This window comes from Panthera leo, chromosome F3 (assembly GCF_018350215.1).
Source record: "Panthera leo isolate Ple1 chromosome F3, P.leo_Ple1_pat1.1, whole genome shotgun sequence".
NCBI classification, from domain to species: Eukaryota; Metazoa; Chordata; class Mammalia; order Carnivora; family Felidae; genus Panthera; species Panthera leo.
Window position 1 is genome coordinate 57,962,835 of NC_056696.1, and position 17,227 is coordinate 57,980,061.

General features: G+C 56.9%; 1 protein-coding gene across 1 annotated transcript; it reads left to right on the top strand.

Moving 5' to 3' along the window:
• Positions 1 to 225: 225 nt before the first annotated feature.
• On the top strand, positions 226 to 5,854 carry HLX (H2.0 like homeobox). The gene is made up of 4 exons (XM_042924968.1): positions 226 to 1,261; positions 2,002 to 2,181; positions 2,990 to 3,174; positions 4,956 to 5,854. The coding sequence occupies exons 1-4, from the start codon at positions 667 to 669 to the stop codon at positions 5,442 to 5,444; spliced, it is 1,449 nt and encodes a 482-aa protein (XP_042780902.1). The 5' UTR covers positions 226 to 666; the 3' UTR covers positions 5,445 to 5,854.
• The last annotated feature ends 11,373 nt before the right edge of the window (positions 5,855 to 17,227 follow it).

The following is a 17,227-nucleotide window of genomic DNA, read 5'->3' on the forward strand; positions in this document are numbered from 1 at the left end:
CGCGGCAGCAGCAAACACTTTGGCGTGGCCGGGGGCGTGGCCGAGGGAGCGGGCCACGCCCCTCTTTCCCAATTCCCCTCCACTTCCCGCTCCCATTGGTCACGAGGATGGCCAATGAGCGCTCGGATCGAGGTCCTACCCTGAGTCTGACTCCGAAGCTCCTGCCAAAACTTTGGGAGTTTTTAGAGAGGAGTTTTTTTTTTTTTTTTCTCTTATTACTTTTTTTTTTTTTAAGCTAACGGATTATTATTGTTGTTGTTTTAAATTTAGCTCGTAGGGCTTAGCTGTTTGGGTTTTCTTTCGGTGCCCGGCCCCTGTCTCCCCGGCTTCCCTGGAGTGTGCGGAGCTGCGGCCCCTGCCCGCCTAGCAGCTCCAGAGCCCCTCGCTCGCCTCCGGCCCGCGGGGAGCGCGGGCGCCTCGCCGCCTTTAAAGTGAGGCCAGGGGCCGAGGCTGTGACCGGCCGGGATCCGGGCCTCGCCTCCTCCCTCGGTGGCGCTAGGGCTCCCTGGCCTGTCTTCAGTGCGGACGGAGAAGCGAAAGCGGATCGTCCTCGGCTGGGCTGCCGCCGCCTCCGCGACTCAGAGCGCCCCTCCCCGCGCACCCATCCACCCAGCTACCCGGCCGGGCCCGGCCGGGCCGCGGCGGCGCTCGGCGCACCCAGCCAGAATGTTCGCCGCCGGGCTGGCTCCCTTCTACGCCTCCAACTTCAGCCTCTGGTCGGCCGCTTACTGCTCCTCGGCCGGCCCGGGCGGCTGCTCCTTCCCCCTGGACCCCGCCGCGGTCAAGAAACCCTCTTTCTGCATCGCAGACATCCTGCACGCCGGCGTGGGGGAGCCGGGGGCGGCCCCGGAGGGTCTGGCGGGGGCCTCGGCCGCCGCCCTCACCGCGCACTTGGGCTCGGCTCACCCGCACGCCTCTTTCCAAGCTGCCGCCAGATCCCCGCTTAGACCCACCCCGGTGGTGGCGCCCTCCGAAGTCCCGGCTGGCTTCCCGCAGCGGCTGTCTCCGCTCTCAGCCGCCTACCACCACCATCACCCACAGCAACAACAGCAGCAGCAACAACCACCGCAGCAGCAGCAGCCTCCGCCTCCACCCCGGGCTGGCGCCTTGCAGCCTCCGGCCTCTGGGGCGCGGGGGGTCCCGAATCCCCCCCATAGCGGCTCGGCCCCGGCCCCCTCCAGCAAGGACCTCAAATTTGGAATTGACCGCATTTTGTCTGCAGAATTTGACCCCAAAGTCAAGGAAGGCAACACGCTGAGAGGTAGGTCTTGGGCTAGAGGCTGCAGGCCTCTGACCACGGCCCTGGCGCACTCCCAGGTCCCAGGGCCATTTGGGATGCCTTTGAGTATTTTCACAATTAAGGACAAGTCGGTAAAATGAGGGAGAAGAAAATGAATTGTAAGAAGACTGTGAAACGTTAGGTGTAAAACTCACCTGCTCTGCATTACAAAAAAAAAAAAAAAAGTTTCCAGGGATGCTTTAAAAAACACACGTCACAGAATCATTATTCCTAAAAATCCGTTGGCATAAATATTCGCTAAAATGGCTATTCTCTGTCTCTTGAATCACATATCTAGAGAGTGAGCTATATTAATTTGACAGGGGAAACCATATCGGGGAACACTTTCCCTTCCATTTATCCGATTTCTAGTGAAATGCCACTCAAAGAATGTAGATAAACAAAATCGCCCCTCAGCAGAATGGGGGGTTCTTTCCCGGGGGAGGGTGGAGGTCTCCTGAAAGTGACTGCCTTTTGGCCGTTTTATATAAAGCCCTTCCTTGCTATATGTGTGGACGTGGACGTGTGCGCTACACATGGAAACATTTTGTGCATCGCGCCTTGGCCTCTGTCGGGGAGAGAGGGCTTTTGGGGGTAGAGACAAGGTCTCTCGCGACTTTGCTGCAGGGAAACCGAATCGAGGTGGGAGGGGAGGGACAACTCAGCCGGAGAGTGTGGGTTTGCCCGAGGTGTAACCAGCTCTTCTTTTCCCTCGTCCCCAGACCTCACGTCCCTGCTAACCAGCGGGCGGCCCGCAGGCGTACACCTTCCCGGCCTGCAGCCTTCTGCCGGCCAGTTCTTCGCGTCTCTAGATCCCATTAACGAGGCTTCTGCCATCCTGAGCCCCTTAAGCTCGAACCCGAGAAATTCAGTCCAGCATCAGTTTCAAGACACTTTTCCAGGTACGGAAACCCTGCTGAGCCACGGCCTGACGGGGCGGGTCGACTGACTGCTCATTCAGGACTGACGCCTGGCGTGGCCACCGCGGTTCAGCCAACCCGGGGTCGGTGCAGGAGGCTACCAAGCCCGCAGACAGAAACCGAAAGAGTTCTCAGCTAGCTAGCTCACCCCTCGGTTGGCTCCCGGGGGCAGAGGGTGGGGGACCCAGGGAGGCCGTGGGCGGGTGGGGTGAAGGGGCTTTCCCTAGTCTTGCAGCCAGAGAGGGACTTGAAAACGCAGCCAGAGGTGTTGTTTTTTAACATACACACAGTTTGGAATGACTTCAAACGCTTTGGCCAAGGAGAGGTTCTGTCGGCGCACACGTTTGCAAGAACTTATGCGCGCGCGCGCGCGCGCGCGCGCGCACACACACACACACACACACACACACACACACGAGAGTCAAAGCTGTCTTCTCTACATCCTAAAGGCCCAACCGACGTTTTCGCCAAATCTTTGCATGCCCAAAGGCCGCGCATTTGGCTGATATTTTCCCTTTGGAATTAATCGATGAAGCTCCGGGCTTCTCCATTCCACACTCGCTTTAGGCCTCACGCCTAAAGTCTCAAGAGCTGTAGGATTCCATTTTAGACAGGCCATTCCCAGTCTGCGCGAAGGGCTATCCGAATGCGGGGCGGGGGGAGGAGGGCCGATGTTAACGCAAAAACAAGTTTTAAGCAGCACGGTGAGTCCCGGGCCCGCAGACCGCGGACGTGGCACTGACGCGGCCCTCCTGTCTTTCTCTTGCCCCCCGCTACCGCCTGGTGGCAGGTCCCTACGCTGTGCTCACGAAGGACACCATGCCGCAGACGTACAAGAGGAAGCGCTCATGGTCACGGGCTGTCTTCTCCAACCTGCAGAGGAAAGGCCTGGAGAAGAGGTTTGAGATTCAGAAGTACGTGACGAAGCCCGACCGAAAGCAGCTGGCCGCGATGCTGGGCCTCACCGACGCGCAGGTAAGCCGCTTCAGGCGCCCGCGCACCGCTCCCTCGGGGCGCGGCCTAGCCCCAGGGCTCCCTCCGCCCCGGCCCACTCTCCTTCTGCGGGGGAAACGCAGGGTCTTGAATTTCTCGAGACCTCGTACACGTCGAAACTTGAGGCAGGAGGAGGGGGGATGTGGGGGTGAGAAGGACGGAAAGAATAGCCCATCCCCAAAGATGTATGTCAACAACCGCAGCATGTTTATTTTGGCCAACAGGCGAAAGAACAGCAGAGAAAGCGAATAGGCCGCAGGAGATAATAATTATGTACTCGACTGTAGTGCAATTCGCTGTAGGAGGCAATTTATTTCAGAAGAGATAAAAATCCAAAGTCAAGAGATTGTTGTTGGTCCCCCCCCCCTCCCCCGCCCCGTCCTTCCTCCCTCCTCCTCCTGCTGCCGCTGGATTGTGAAATCCCCATTTGTGAGGAAGTGAAAACATCATTTCAAACGGAATTACTTAGTAGGGCGAGGAGTGCCCTCAGAGCAGAGCCACCACCGTCTGTCCGATTTTCTAACGGCACAGGGTCTCAAGATAATCTCGGGGGGGGGGGGGCGGGGAGTGAGAGAAAGAAAAAAAAAAACAGATTTTCTTAGAATACCTAAGAGCATTTCAGCAGCTTCTGCCTACTTGGATTTTTTTTTTTTTTTTTTTTTTGCAAGGCAATGGCGAATCGATCGTGTTTGAATTCAATTTTTTTCTTTTTTTCAAATTCAAGAATTGGACCTTTTTTTTTTTTTTTTCCCCCCCGGAAATAGAAGAGGCACTTTGCTTCCACACCCCACAGCAGTGGCCTTTGCTCCCTGGGTGCTGAATGTTCTGAGCAGAGCAGAAGCCAAAAGCAGGCACCTTTTCATAGCTCCTTTAGGTTACCCCCCCTTTCTGTCCTCCATTACACAACCACCACCCCCCCTCCCCAGCACACACTGGAAGAGCCCAGCCGTTTTCCACCAGCTGTGGATGTTATTTTTAAAAGGGAAGCTGGAACTTGTGTGAACAGCACTAGGTCCCCCAGGGGATTGTATATATTTATATAGATTCTCCACCCCATCCCTACCCCCTTCTTCCACTCTGCACAGGTTTCATTCCAGCATTTTCTAAGCCCGCTGAAGGATCAGTTTATCCCAGGCAGGGGCAGGTCTTTATCGGTTTCTGAGTACCTACCTGCCAAGGAAATGCTCTTCTGCTGAAGGTCCAGCGGTGCCCCCCCCCCCCACCACTGAGACTAACTCTTTTGAACCCTCTTTCCCCTCTGTTCTCCCCACGGTTTCTCCTTAACAAGAACTGCTTTCGTAGAAACTTGCCTTGGGTAGACGCAGTAGAGGGGCGGACCAGCTTAGCACAAATTGTTAACGTTGGTTCACCAAACTCTTGAAATCATGGGTATATTTTTCTGGACTAGGGGTCCGTAATTTAAATCAGATTTTCGGAGAGTCCTGACTCGAGTCGGGCTAAGACGCATTGATTTGGAGCAGAAATCGTCCTTCGTCTGCTTTCCAACAAGCATCCAGGTCATTTCAGGATCAGGTCTGGAGGGCCACATTGTGAGAACCAGGCCTAGTGGGTTCCGCAGGCGAGGATCCCTGGCGAAGGCCTCCGTTTCCCGGGGCTGCCTCTCGGCCCCTGCGCCGGGCACAGGGCCCGGCCGGTGGTAGACAGCTGGGGACCGCGGCTCCAGGCCGCGCGCGAGTCGGAGTGCGGCGAGCCCGCGTCTCATCTCCGTGTCCCTTCTTGTCTCCCCACGTGGTGCGGCGCAGGTGAAGGTGTGGTTCCAGAACCGGCGGATGAAGTGGCGGCACTCCAAGGAGGCCCAGGCCCAGAAGGACAAGGACAAGGAGGCGGGCGAGAAGCCGTCGGGCGGCGCCGCGGCCGCCGACGGCGAGCAAGAGGAGCGGAGCCTCAGCCGCTCGGAGGGCGAGGCCGAGAGCGAGAGCAGCGACTCCGAGTCTCTGGACATGGCCCCCAGCGACACGGAGCGGACCGAGGGGGCCGAGCGGTCACTGCACCAGACCACGGTCATCAAGGCCTCGGCCGCCGGCGCCCTCCTCCCGGCCGGCGGCGGCGGCGGGAGCGCGGGAAGCGGCGGCGGCGTTGGCGGCAGTTTCGGCTTCGGCAGCCTTGGCGGCGGCGGCGGCGGCGCGGGTAGCGGCGGCGGCGCCTCGGAGCTGCTGCCCGCGCCCCAGCCCACCCTCAGCGGCGCTCCGCAGAGCCCCGAGCCCGCCCCGGCGCCGCTGGGCGGCCTGTAGACTGCGCGAGGCGAGGGGCCCCGGGGCCCGCGTGCCGCTCACTGCCGCCCAGGGTGGGCCGGACTTCGCGCCTGCTTTGCGTTGGCAATGGGGACAGGGCGACGCCGCGGCGGAGCGCCCTTCCCTGCGGTCCCACCTGCCCGTCGCCGCCGCGCAGGTGCCCAGAGCCGAGGGGGGTCTCAGTGCCCCCGCCCGAGGCCCCCTCCCCTCCCCCGCGCCGGCCAAACACTTCTCCCCGGCCGCGAGCAGTTCACACTGTGAAGTGTTGGACGAAACAGTTCCTCCCCGCACTCGGGGCTGTGGCGCAAGGACGAGCTGCACACAGGACGACACAAACTTGTAAATAAAATGTTTACTACGGTTTGTAAAGGCCGCTCGGCTTTGCTGGGGCGGTGCGGTCGTGAAGGTCGGGGATCTCCCACCCGGACCTCAGCCTCGGGGCGCTGGAGGCCGCAGCAGCTGGAGGCGGGAACTAGTACTTTCTGCGGGGGGGGGAGGAGGGGAGTGCAGCAAGCTGAGACCAGCCTGGCTGCAGAGATCGGCGTTGGGGCTTAGAGGTCCCTCCAGTTCCGAGGGCCCCTCGGACGTAGCCTGCGCCCACCGCCACGGAACGGGCGCTCCACCACCCTGAGTGTGGCCAGAGGACCGAGGTGGCCGCGGAATCTGTTAGGCCTGTCGGACAGATGGCTTCCCCACCCGGGGTCTGGGCCCCATGAGTGTGCCCGAGGGCTTTCCTTGGCTGGAGAGCCTGCTGAGTTGGAGTGGAGATGTCGGTGATGCGGGCGGGGTCAATTTAGCCACAGTCAGTACTTACAACGTGGCGACTCAATGGCCGGAGTGGAGCTTTGAAGCAATTCCAACACAAACCGCTCCTTGGGCCTGGATGGCGTAAGGGGAGAAGGTAGTGTCCTGGAGGAAAGGACAGACAGATCACAGTGGTTAGGGTTGAAGGGCCAGGTCTGAGAAGGCTTTAAAGGTGCCCGAACAATCCTAGGCCAGTCAGGGAAGTGACCGGTTCAAGGTCACACGCAGACAAAGTCAAAACCGGAACTCAGACCTCCTGGCTCACATTTGCCCAGTGATGGGTCTACAAAACTGTATCTCCCAGCCCCATCCACTCACAATCTCCCTTGCAGTTAGGCCACTGCAGGTGCCCAGTGAGTCCCTCCCCAGCTCCAGCCCCAACAGCCAGGAGTCGAGAGGCCGTTTCCCCATCACACTGCAGCTGGGATATTTATTTTGCTTCCACGCTGCAACTGGGATGGACCATTTCAGGTTGTTTTGTTTTGAAAGGCTAGACAGTCAAACCTCTCTCCCAGACCTGTCCTCTCTGGGCTCTCTTTCCCTCGAAACTACAACAAGTCCAGAGTTTGTATAAAGCTCTTTTGGGAGATTTAAAAACAAACAGACTTTGCTGACAAACCTGACCCCGAGGGTCTATTTGACAAGGCTTCTTACAGGCCCACCATCCATGCCAAGATGTGGTTCTCTGAGAGGATGCTCTGTCGAGAGTGATGTTCCCCCAGAGACGCTGAGGTCAGCGAGCCCAGGACACGTCCCAGTCCCCAGGCTGGAGTGAGAAGGTTCTTAGTGGTTCCCCGATCTGGCTTAGCTTCTTCCCCATTTTGACTCATTGACTTGAGCACAAAGACCTCCGTTTTAGAGCAGAGGCCCCAGAGTTAGCCTTCTTTGGCCTGGCGCAGCACAGGGGTGCAAGGCTGACCATTCCCTGCCCCCATCAACCTCCCAGCATCCAAGTGGAGCCGAACCCCTTAAGGAATGTGCACACTTGGGGAGGGGGAGTGGCGGCGACCAGGGTGGTCCAGTGTAGGAAAGAGAAGGGAAAGGTAGAAGGCTCGAAGGAGGGGCCTTAAGTTAAATGGGAACGTGAGCTGGCTATTATCTTTAAATGTGCCTAGGTTTCCAGGCACAGCAGCCTCCATACCTGCTTGGGAGGGATTCCTTCACCACTCCGCGGGCCTTACCACCTAACCGCAGGATTCTTCCTGTGCCCCAATTTTGCTTTCATTACGGAAATCAGTTTCCTCTGATCCCTGAAATATTAAAATGCTGTAATAGGACATCCCAAGGACACGGAATTTTGACTCACTTAAATCCAGTGCTGGCATTCAGGAGAATACGGTGGCAGCAAGGATACCAGTTGAGGAGCTCAGCTGGGGAGGAGAATCGGACAGGAGCTGGTGCTTTAGACCACAAGGCCTCGGGGTGCCCACTGCCCTGATCTCCCTTTGCATTTCTCCTCCTGGGGCCCGAGTTTTTTGTTTTTTAAGTAAAGGAAATGATCTCCCAGGGACTGTTAAATGAAATGATTTCAGGTACATTTCAGCCTTAGCACGACCAGGATCCGCTAGACCAGAGGTTGCAGCAAAGCTGGGGTACTGGGAAGGAAATGAACCTGGCAGCGGGCACCGGGAGGTGGCAGTGGGGATGCTCCTGAAGCGTTTCCTCCGCCACCCCCCACCTCTCCTTCTGGAACATTTCCCCCTTGAAATTCTAAGGGGCTTTGGGCGGTGGAGTTCTCCCACATTTTCATCAGGAACGGGGTATCACAAGTCCAGGAGAAGCTGAGGGTTCATTTGGAAGAGGAGCAGCCACAGGACGAAGAGTCGTCTCCAGGCCGGCCCGGCGGCGGAGAGGAAACACCGCATTTCGGGCCGCGTGGACTCATCCCGGGACTGCTCCCTCGGCCCAGGGATTGGGAATTTTCCCGGTGGCGCTCGATGCTTGCAAGCGCGTCCAGGGAAGCTGGAAATTCTTGAACGAAGACCGAGATTTCTAAGGCGCGGAAGGGAAGGCCGAGCGCGCTGGGGCTTGGAGGCGGCGGCGGGTGCGCGCGGGCTCCGGGGCAGAGCCGAGCCGCCACCCCCGCTTGTGCCGCCCAAGACTCGCCCTTCCCGAAGAGCAGCCGTAACTCTGCCCGGGCTGGGCTCTGCCTCGCCGGCCGCAGTGGTCCTCGCGGCGCCCAGTCCTCGGAGCAAGGTCCTCGAGGCGCAGCTGGGACGTGCCGAGGGGTGGCGACCGCGCGTCTCGCTGGGACCAGGCAGCGGGGGGTGGGGGTGTGTCTCAAACCCCCTCGGGTGCACGCGCGCACGCACCCCAATTACACACACAGGTCAAAGCGCCACATGCTCACAGAAGCGCCCAGGAACGCGGACCCAGACGGAGACACGAGAGACCCTGTCCTAGCCGGTTCAGCATTCTCTGGGCACAAACGCGCGAATAAAGTTCTCCCTTCTCCATTTGGCAAGGCAGAGTGAAGAGCCTCACGCCGTCTTCTTCGGCCACAGTTGGTGGCCGGGTGGGTGGGGCGCTGGTCTCCAGAAAAGCTTCCTTGCGCCAAGCCTCGCCGGCCAAAGCCCTGTAAGCCGGAGCCGAATTCCGCTCCACTTGTCCGCCTCAGTCCAGAGCAGGCAGGACCTGGAGTCCGGGAGTTTGGGGGAGCGGGTGGCCCTCGCTGTCCTGTCCCCTTCCGGGGCCACGGCTGTCAGGTCCCGTGGAACTTCAAGGCGAAGTCTTGTCTCCAAGGGAGGCTCTGGCCCGCACACCAGCCAAGGTGTTCTCCAGTTCTCCTTACCCCACCACCTCGCAAGGATTCGAGAGTAGCGAGTAGCGTGTGTGTGTGACTTGCTCAGACTCCGGTTGTCACAAATCCCTGTGACTCCCTCCGCACCGCAGAGGGGACCAGTGGCTCTGGGATCTTTCCTGCGGCTGCTCCCTCTAGCTGGGGTCTAGAAGTGGGGTGTCGGCAGGAGTTTGAGGCCAGCACGGAGCAGGTGAGCTCTGAGTGCGCAGCCTGCTGGTCCCTCCTGTTCTAGGTCGTGGAAGCTAACCTAAGTGGAGGGTGACCCCAGATGCCCCTGCAGTCGCAATCTCCGGGAACTTAAGGGGACGCAGGGTGGGGCGGGGATCAGCACCTGGCAGCGGATATCATGGGGGCGCTCCAGACTTTTAACCTGTGTGGCTTTAACCTGTTGAGTTTTACTCTATCTCCAGATCAGTCTCCCCCCCCCCCCCCCACTTCCCCCCAAGCCCAAGCCAACTCAAACAGATCCCCCAGCGTGCATGGTGGGGCCTAGAACAGCTCTGGAGCAAGATATGGGGAAGGGAGGCGCGAGGCTGAGGTCCACGCACCCTCCTCCCCGGGGGCACAATGGTCTGTTTTGAGAAGGAAGAACCGGTTGAAAGACTGAGTGCTGGGCCCTCCCCATAGGACGCGGTGACACTAAGTTAAAGAAGGTGGAGAGGACCCTAAACAGACAGGCCCTCGCAACCCTCCCCCCCTTCTTTAGCCTCTGGCGAAGGAGGGCCGCACTCTCCATGGTCTTTGTGAAGATCCAGCTACTGGGTTTTATGGAGCACTCCAACTGTAGGTATTCGGGCTTTGGGAGATACACCTCGATTTAACTGTGCTCAGGCATGCATCTGGCTCAGTCTTTCCCTTTGAGGTCGTGACGGGATTGGCTGGGGTCCTGAAGACAAATGAACTGCCTTCTCTGCGGGTTCTCCCCACGCCCGGGATATTAAAACCTGCAGCGGGCGCCCTCCTCCCCCCACCCCCGCAGCCGTTCTTTGGATTTCCTAACTGCTACCCGGGAGGTGTGCACTTTCCAAACTATTCCTTCCCCTCCAACCCCTCCATGCCCCCACCCCCGCCCCACCGGGGTTCTGAAAGGCTGGGCCCCCGCGGCGACTGGCCTGGGGCCTCTGACACCTCCGACAGGTGAGCTCAGAGAATGGGTGGTCCTTGGGTCCCTTGGATGTTCTGTCTTCTGTTATTTTATGAACAAGCATAGATGTCGTGGCAGGTGTGATTACTTCTGACTTCTTCATTTTAAGGATGGGGCAACAGAGGCTGGGTTCTTGACACTTGCCCAAGGTCCCCTGGGGAGTGAGTGCCAGGACTCTGATAAGGCTGTGGGTTTAGTGCCTCCTGAGGGGCAAAGGGAGAGGAGTCCTACCAGGCACAATTGACCAACCAGATTCTGATCTGGATTGTTACAACTCAATGGCTTTTTAACTTTTTTTTCTTAACTGTTTATTTATTTTTGAGACACAGAGAGAGCATCTATGCATTGCATGCAAGCAGGGGAGGAGCAGAGGGAGAGGGAGACAGAGAATCCAAACAGCCTGGTGCGGAGCTTGAACTCACCAACTGAGATCATGACCTGAGCCTGAGTCGGATGCTTAACTGACTGAGCCACCCAGGTGCCGCTCAGTGGCTTTTTAAAAAGGGGGCATAAAAGGCGCTGAGCCTGCGGGGAACTGTGGGCTCCAACAGATCCATTTGTTCTTCCTTTTGGTAGTCCCCAAGAAGTTTCCCTCCAGGAGTTGCAGGCCTGGGCCTCTCCAGGATTGATACCCCCACCCTTCAGCCTGTACCACCTATGTGGCTTTGCTAATATGTCTAAGGTCGGGCCACATCCTGCTCTTGGGACGTGACATCACTCTTGAGTGTTTCTCCGTCTGGTTGCTGACATTTGGGATTTGGGACAGCACGAGGTGTCCGAGACCTCATCATGCTGGTCATGCAGCCACTGAGCTAACTCCTTCTCTCTCCCCCGGTCCTTAGACCTAGTCCCAGCCAGCAGATGATGCCTCCTCCTTTTGCACAGTTCTGGGTGGGTAACAGACCAGCCATAGAAGGTGGTGGAGGTGACAGCGGCTACACCACCTGACCCACGCCCAGAGCTCGAGGCTTCAGTGACCCCAATGACTATTTCTGGGGGGTTTTAAGTATGGGAAGAGGCTGGCATATGGAGGTCGGAGTTGAGGGTGTCAGAAGGAGCACGCCTGACCCCAACCCCAAAGAGCCCGAGAAGCGTTCATTCATTCGCTGATTATTAAATGTGGGACCTTGGGAAATTGGCTTCAGTTTCTTCATCTGTACAATAGGAAATAATGTTACCTAACTTCTAAACCACTGTGAGAATGAATTGCATGGTAAAATGTTAAATGAGAAAGTGGATGGCATATTATATTCCTTCCTTCCTTTATTAATTACAGTATTTACTACCTTATTAGTATTTGCACAGTTGGAAAAAAAAAAAGGCAAGGAATCAGATCCTTGGATGGAGGCTCATGAATTCAGGGCAGTCACTGTGTCCCCGGGGAGGAACCTTTGAAAGAGTAGAGCAGACTGTTTGGATACAGTGTGTCCACAGAGGTTGTGCTCAGATCCCTCGTCTCTATGGGAAGACCAGTGGCATTTCTTCTTGGTCCTTCAGGCACTGCGCCTGGCATTCTGTGCATACAGCAGGTGCTCAAGACAGTGCTTTTAGGTGTGGTTGGGAGTTTTCCTTGGGAGCTGGAAGGGGAAGGAGCTAGAGTTTTCTGACACTTCAGGTTTGAGGGAAACTTAAGTATCTGGGGTCCAAGGAGGGAAAACTATGTGCCTACTGTTGAGGCCATGTCAGGACAAATGGAATTTGGGGAGTTCTATTAAGTTCTTAACTAATCGCGTAGAGGGAAGTCTTCAAAACGGAAACAGGATATCAACTGTCCCTTTAGCTGGGAAAAGGCACCCTTTGCTTCTTGAGGGCAAGGCTGGGCTCTGCCTTAGGGTCGGAGCAATTCTAGCACCTCGCACAGCGCTAGGTACGGGGAAGGCGCCTCAAGAAGTGTTTACTGAATAAATGAGTAACACATTGTTGTGTTCCTTGTGGTTACTGATAGTCCCAGTGGCTCCTCAGGAACAACGTGATCGGTGGTTAGCACTTGGACACAGGAAGAAGTGAGCTAGAAGGCGCGGGAACTACTGAGTGGTGATTCGGGGAGGAGGAGCGGACTTGGAAGTCCCAAGTCATCTGGATGAGGACACACAAGGGTCCCGGACACTAAATCCGTTGCAGAAGAAGAAAATAAGTTCCCAAGCAGCGCTCCATATAGATGAGAAAGCGCTCGTTCGCGCACGTTCATCTGGAGAACGTCGTGCGCAGGTGGGCATCGTTGGCCCCATTTTGTAGGTTGAATGACTCGCCCACAGTCACCTCGCCAGCAGTCAACGCGAGGACCAGGACGGAAGCCGGAGACTGTGTGCTTCCCGGGGTGGCCCGCTCCGGGCGTTAAGATCCGCGCCGGCGTCTCTCGGCACAGTGAGCGAGCGGGCTGCTGTCAATGTGCACCTTGCTTTCTCCTTCTGCTGCGCAAAAGCGTCGGTTAGTTTCGCCGAGTTCCAGAGCTCCCCCCACCCCCAACTGCTCAAGCCCCACCCGCCTCTGGAGATTTCAGGGTCAGCAAATTTCAGCCGCGCTTTGATTTGTCAGGGCTGTTTATTTTTGTGTGTGCGAATGGGGTGAAGAGTGCACCCCGCACTTTCCTGCACGTGGTGCGAGCTCAAGAAATGAGCCAGTGAATGAATGAAAGAACGAATGAACTAATGACCGCATAAGATTCCTTATCTCGCAGGCCCCACAGGCGTCTGGTTGAGGATCTGGCCATTTTCTGGATCCTTCTATGGAGACAATCGGAGGCCGCGCACGCCCTCCAAAGGAGTCGCTGCGCGGCCCGGCTCTCTCCGCTCCCGGCGCAGACTGTGCTTGAAGCCTCAAGCCTGTAGGAGGGCGCCCGCCCCCCGCCCCGTTCGCCACTCATTTGGGTCCGATGGAGGGTCCCAGGTCCTCTGTCTTCTTGGATCCCCAGCGCCCAGTCGGAGGTCAGCGACCTCGCTCGGGAGGGTCCCGACATCAGCTCCGCAGCGGGTGGGCTGCGCCGGGCAAATCTCAAAATCTTCCCGGTAAGGCTGCCTTGGATCCCCCGCAGCGATCTAAGCCGCATCCCTTTGTTCTCATCTCCCGCAAGGTTCCTGCCTCCTCCGCGGACTTGTCTCCCTCGGCGAGGGCGCAGTGGGCGAAAAACTAGAAAGGAAAGGAATGAAACTTTTCTATGACACACAATTTAAAAATGAATGTCGACCCACCGTAATGCAAATGTTCCCCTTTCCTTCGGTCTCCACTCTCCCAGTCCTCCTTCTCGCTTTGGGCATCCCCATCCCTTCCCACTTTTTGTTTCCCCCTCTCCACTCCTTGTGCCTGGGTCTTCCTTCATCCAGCGATTGTCCACCTTTCCACTAGGACTTTCAGAGGAGCTGGGCCGCGATGGCGGGGCTCGAGGGCAACCAGGGCAGGCGATGTGGTGCAGGGGCTGCTCCAGAAGTCGTGGCTCCAGCCTCGGCTATGACCCCAAATGAAACGAAAGGCAGTTATGTTGTTTGAAACTATTATTAAAAAACGAACGGCCCGTAAGATTAAAACAACAACACCGACGCGCGATGATGTCATCCTCGTCAGAAGCATGGTTCAAGAGCCAAGAGAGATTGATGTGTCGGTGCACGTGAACCAGCCATAGCCTCGGTGTCATCCGTTAACACATGCATACACCATCTGCGCCCCTACTACGCGCTGGCGGGTTCGGTTCGGGACCATCAGCGGCTCCAGAGGAGCAACAGGAAAGCGCCCTGAGGTGCGCCGGCTGAACCAACAGTTTTAGCTCTCGGAATCTTTCTTTCTCCCCTCTTTTCCCCTCTTCTGGTTTTCCCATCACAGAGGAGTGGTCATGAGGACACCCATCCTGCCTTCTGAGTCCTCTGCAGCTGTCCCACTATGCTTTCCCATCTTCTCCCCATCAGTTTGCTCAGCGACCCTGGAGGCAGTTCAGTATCCCTTCTACATAGGTTAGGGGAGCATATCTAATACAGGGGACAGTCACGGTCGCGCGCGCCGTTATGCTGGCAAACAGAAGTGGCGCTCAGGAAGCGAGAATTGGCATTAAACTCTCACCACCCTCACCGCCATTACATCGCTAATTTCTTCCGTTTGGAACGCGTCTTTACTTGGAAATCACCCAGGGTGGGGGCGCGCAAGTGAAAACGGAGGAAACAGACGCAATCGTTTCCCACTTTTAAGGCACAAATTCAAAGTCTTGTATCTCATTTAACCTTCCCAGCAACGCTGGGCGAGAAGATGTTTTCTTCCAATCCTACAGATAATCCAGTTTGAGGAGCAGAGAGGCTGGGTAATTTGATCCAGGTACTGGCTGGCAAGGGGCGTGGCCAAGCCTCCGACCCCGAAGCCCACCGGTTCCTAGTTCCAATCCGGAAAGGGTGGACTTCCCCGACTCCCTCTTCGAAGAAAAAGAAAAGTTCAAAGTTCAAAGAAAAGCTCTGCTCTCCTTTTTAGCGAATTACTCCATTCATTGTTTCAAATATCCACTTTACATTGTGAGAGTAGACCCCGCCACAGAGAAATCCATTAAGCATCGTTCTGTCGCACCCCCAGAGAAAGCGCATGCCCGGTGTACCCTGTCTGGTGTACAAGGTTGATGACTGAAGGAGGGGAGAGTTCAGTACAAAAACATCTGTAAGCGAGTGGTCGCCATGAGCACTTAACTGTTCCTTTCCACCTCAGGCTGGGAAGCTAAGGTTAGTCTACAAGCCACATCTTCTCCTTTCTGTGCTCCTAGTTACTCCCTTTTCTTTCCGTCCTCACCTGGCCTCCCGCTCTGCTGCCTCCCTCCACCTCCTCCTCCCACACTGCGGCCCAGAGCCTCGGCCGGGCTGTGACCCGAGTCCTAACGCTGCAGTGGTTGTCCGTGCAGCGGCGGGACGGGATGCGACCGGCCTGGAGCTGCGGCGGGTCCCAGCAGCGCTTTGCCGCGGGCCGCAGCTCCTAGGACCGGAGCGAGGGGCCCGGCGCCGGGCGGGGCAGGAAATTTATGGTCTGTGTATACTTTCTGGCTCCAGAGCCCCGCGCACCAGAAGGATGGGGCCCCGCGAGCCCCTGAGGCCGCGATCTGGGGCCGCAGGCGCCGCGGCCAAGTATGGTGCCCTCGAGTCTCTCCTTTCTGCTGCGCTAAGGCCATAAACCTCCCCGGGAGGGCGCGGCTGAAAACGAAAGCCCTGCAGGGAGGTGGGTACCAGCCTCGCCGAAGTTAACCCAGCCCGGCCAGCCTAGGAAACCGGCTCCCAGGCCTGCGTTCAGTCGCCCTGCGTGTCTGCACCGCCGGTGCGGCCGTGGCGCAGGGTGGGATTCCGGGCCCAGTGTAGGACTGCGTGGCCCCAAGTGCGGCTAGGTGACGGGCCCCGGGGTTCCCACGGCGCCAAGTCCTCCCGGCGTCCCGTCGAGGCCTGGCCTCGGTCCTCCGCCCGTGGGGCCAGACTTCATTCTATTTCTCGAGTGGGTCCGTGACAGAGAAAAGAGCCCATCCAAAAGTTGGGGGCAAATGCGAGACTTCCTTGGGCCTGGGGGGCTGGAGGAGGCGCGAAAATGGTCCGGGGCAGGCGGCCAACGCCCAGCAACACTAGAAGTTCCAGTGCTCCGGCTTCAATCCTGCCGGGTTAGCACGAAGCGCGTCCACGCTGTCTCTCCCAGGCCGGGCCACACCGGCGCACAGGAGGTGTGAGTTAAGCCAGGCAGCCAGAGAAGGACAGGTCCTTTCATTCACGTTGTCAGCAGGACTGGTGTTCACGGAGTGGCGCCGCCTAACGCACCTCGAAGGACGGTTAGGCCTGAGCGTAACTAATAATATCGGGCACAACTTTTAATTTAAATAACGTAGCAGAGTTTTGCGTGCCTATGTGTCAGGCACTGTCCTGAGAACTTTATATACATAAAGTATATACTTTATACTTTACTTATACTGTATATACTTTGTATACAAAAGCTTATTTGCTTTTTATAAAATTCCAATTGTTGTGATTACTTGGATTATCCCCATTTTACAGATAAAGAAACAGTGGCTAAGAAAGGTTAATTAACTCACTGAAGGGCAGCCAGTTCGCAAGTAGAGTTGGAAACAATTTCCATCTCCTTCTCCAGGGCCTACATTATCTAAATCGTCTACGGTACTAATGAAACCACTACTTATTTCGAATATATTAAGAGTCACGCAGGCGAAAGCGGGCTGAATTCCCGCAGAGAGCCGGGGGGGGGGGGCGGGTGTGTGTGTGCAATTTATGCAACTCTTAGTCCTTCTCGGAAGGGGCTGGACACTCGCCCCCTCGCTGGGAGCTGCAAACCTCGGGGTCAGGCAAGCAGGGTGGCCCAGTCCATAAATACGGACCATTTAGCAATTACCCCGGGGCGTGTTAATTGCGCTGGGAGGTAGTAATTGTGAGTCTCAGACAACGGCTTCTCTCCCTCTGCTTTCTTTTGATTTACTGTTGGGCCGGGTCTCTCGGGCAGGAAGATCTAGGCGAACCCAGGCTTGGCGAAAACGCGCGCTCTGGGATGCGCAAGGCCGCTCGGGCAAGTGGTGCGGGGCCTGCGCAGTTCCACCTTCTCTGCAGGGACAGCTAATGACTGCTGCCGGTGTCTTCACTCAGCAAGGGGGAGGTGGGGAGTCGCGTCTCCGAAGCTTTGGCACCTTTCATCGGGCGCGCCCACTGACGGAGGTAGCGATTTATTTGAAAATAGGAGAAGAGGTAGGAGTAAAAAATTGAGCAGGGTGGATTATGAAACAACGGAGTGAAAAGAAGAAGAAGAAGAAGAAGAAGAAGAAGAAGAAGAAGAAGAAGAAGGAGAGAGAAGATGGAGATCATGAAAATAAGTGGAATTCTGCAGCATTTCTCACATTTTTCTAAAGGAGGTGGGCGGGGCTGATACAACCGGTTTGGGGCCGGGCCATAAATTAATAGATTTATTCCTCAATCAGGAAAAAGCCATTAAGATATTCTTGGCTTCGTCTGTGGGAAAATAATTTCTTTGATTGAGTTGCCCCAGAAGACCCTCCGAAGCCCTCTCCTCTCCCCCTCCAACGGCCTCCTCTTT

Excerpts from the sequence above, each read along its gene's own strand:
- HLX (XM_042924968.1), top strand. The coding sequence starts at position 667 with ATGTTCGCCGCCGGGCTGGCTCCCTTCTACGCCTCCAACTTCAGCCTC. Across the intron at positions 1,262-2,001 it reads GGAAGGCAACACGCTGAGAG|ACCTCACGTCCCTGCTAACC; the intron begins GTAGGTCTTGGG and ends CCTCGTCCCCAG. Across the intron at positions 3,175-4,955 it reads TGGGCCTCACCGACGCGCAG|GTGAAGGTGTGGTTCCAGAA; the intron begins GTAAGCCGCTTC and ends GGTGCGGCGCAG.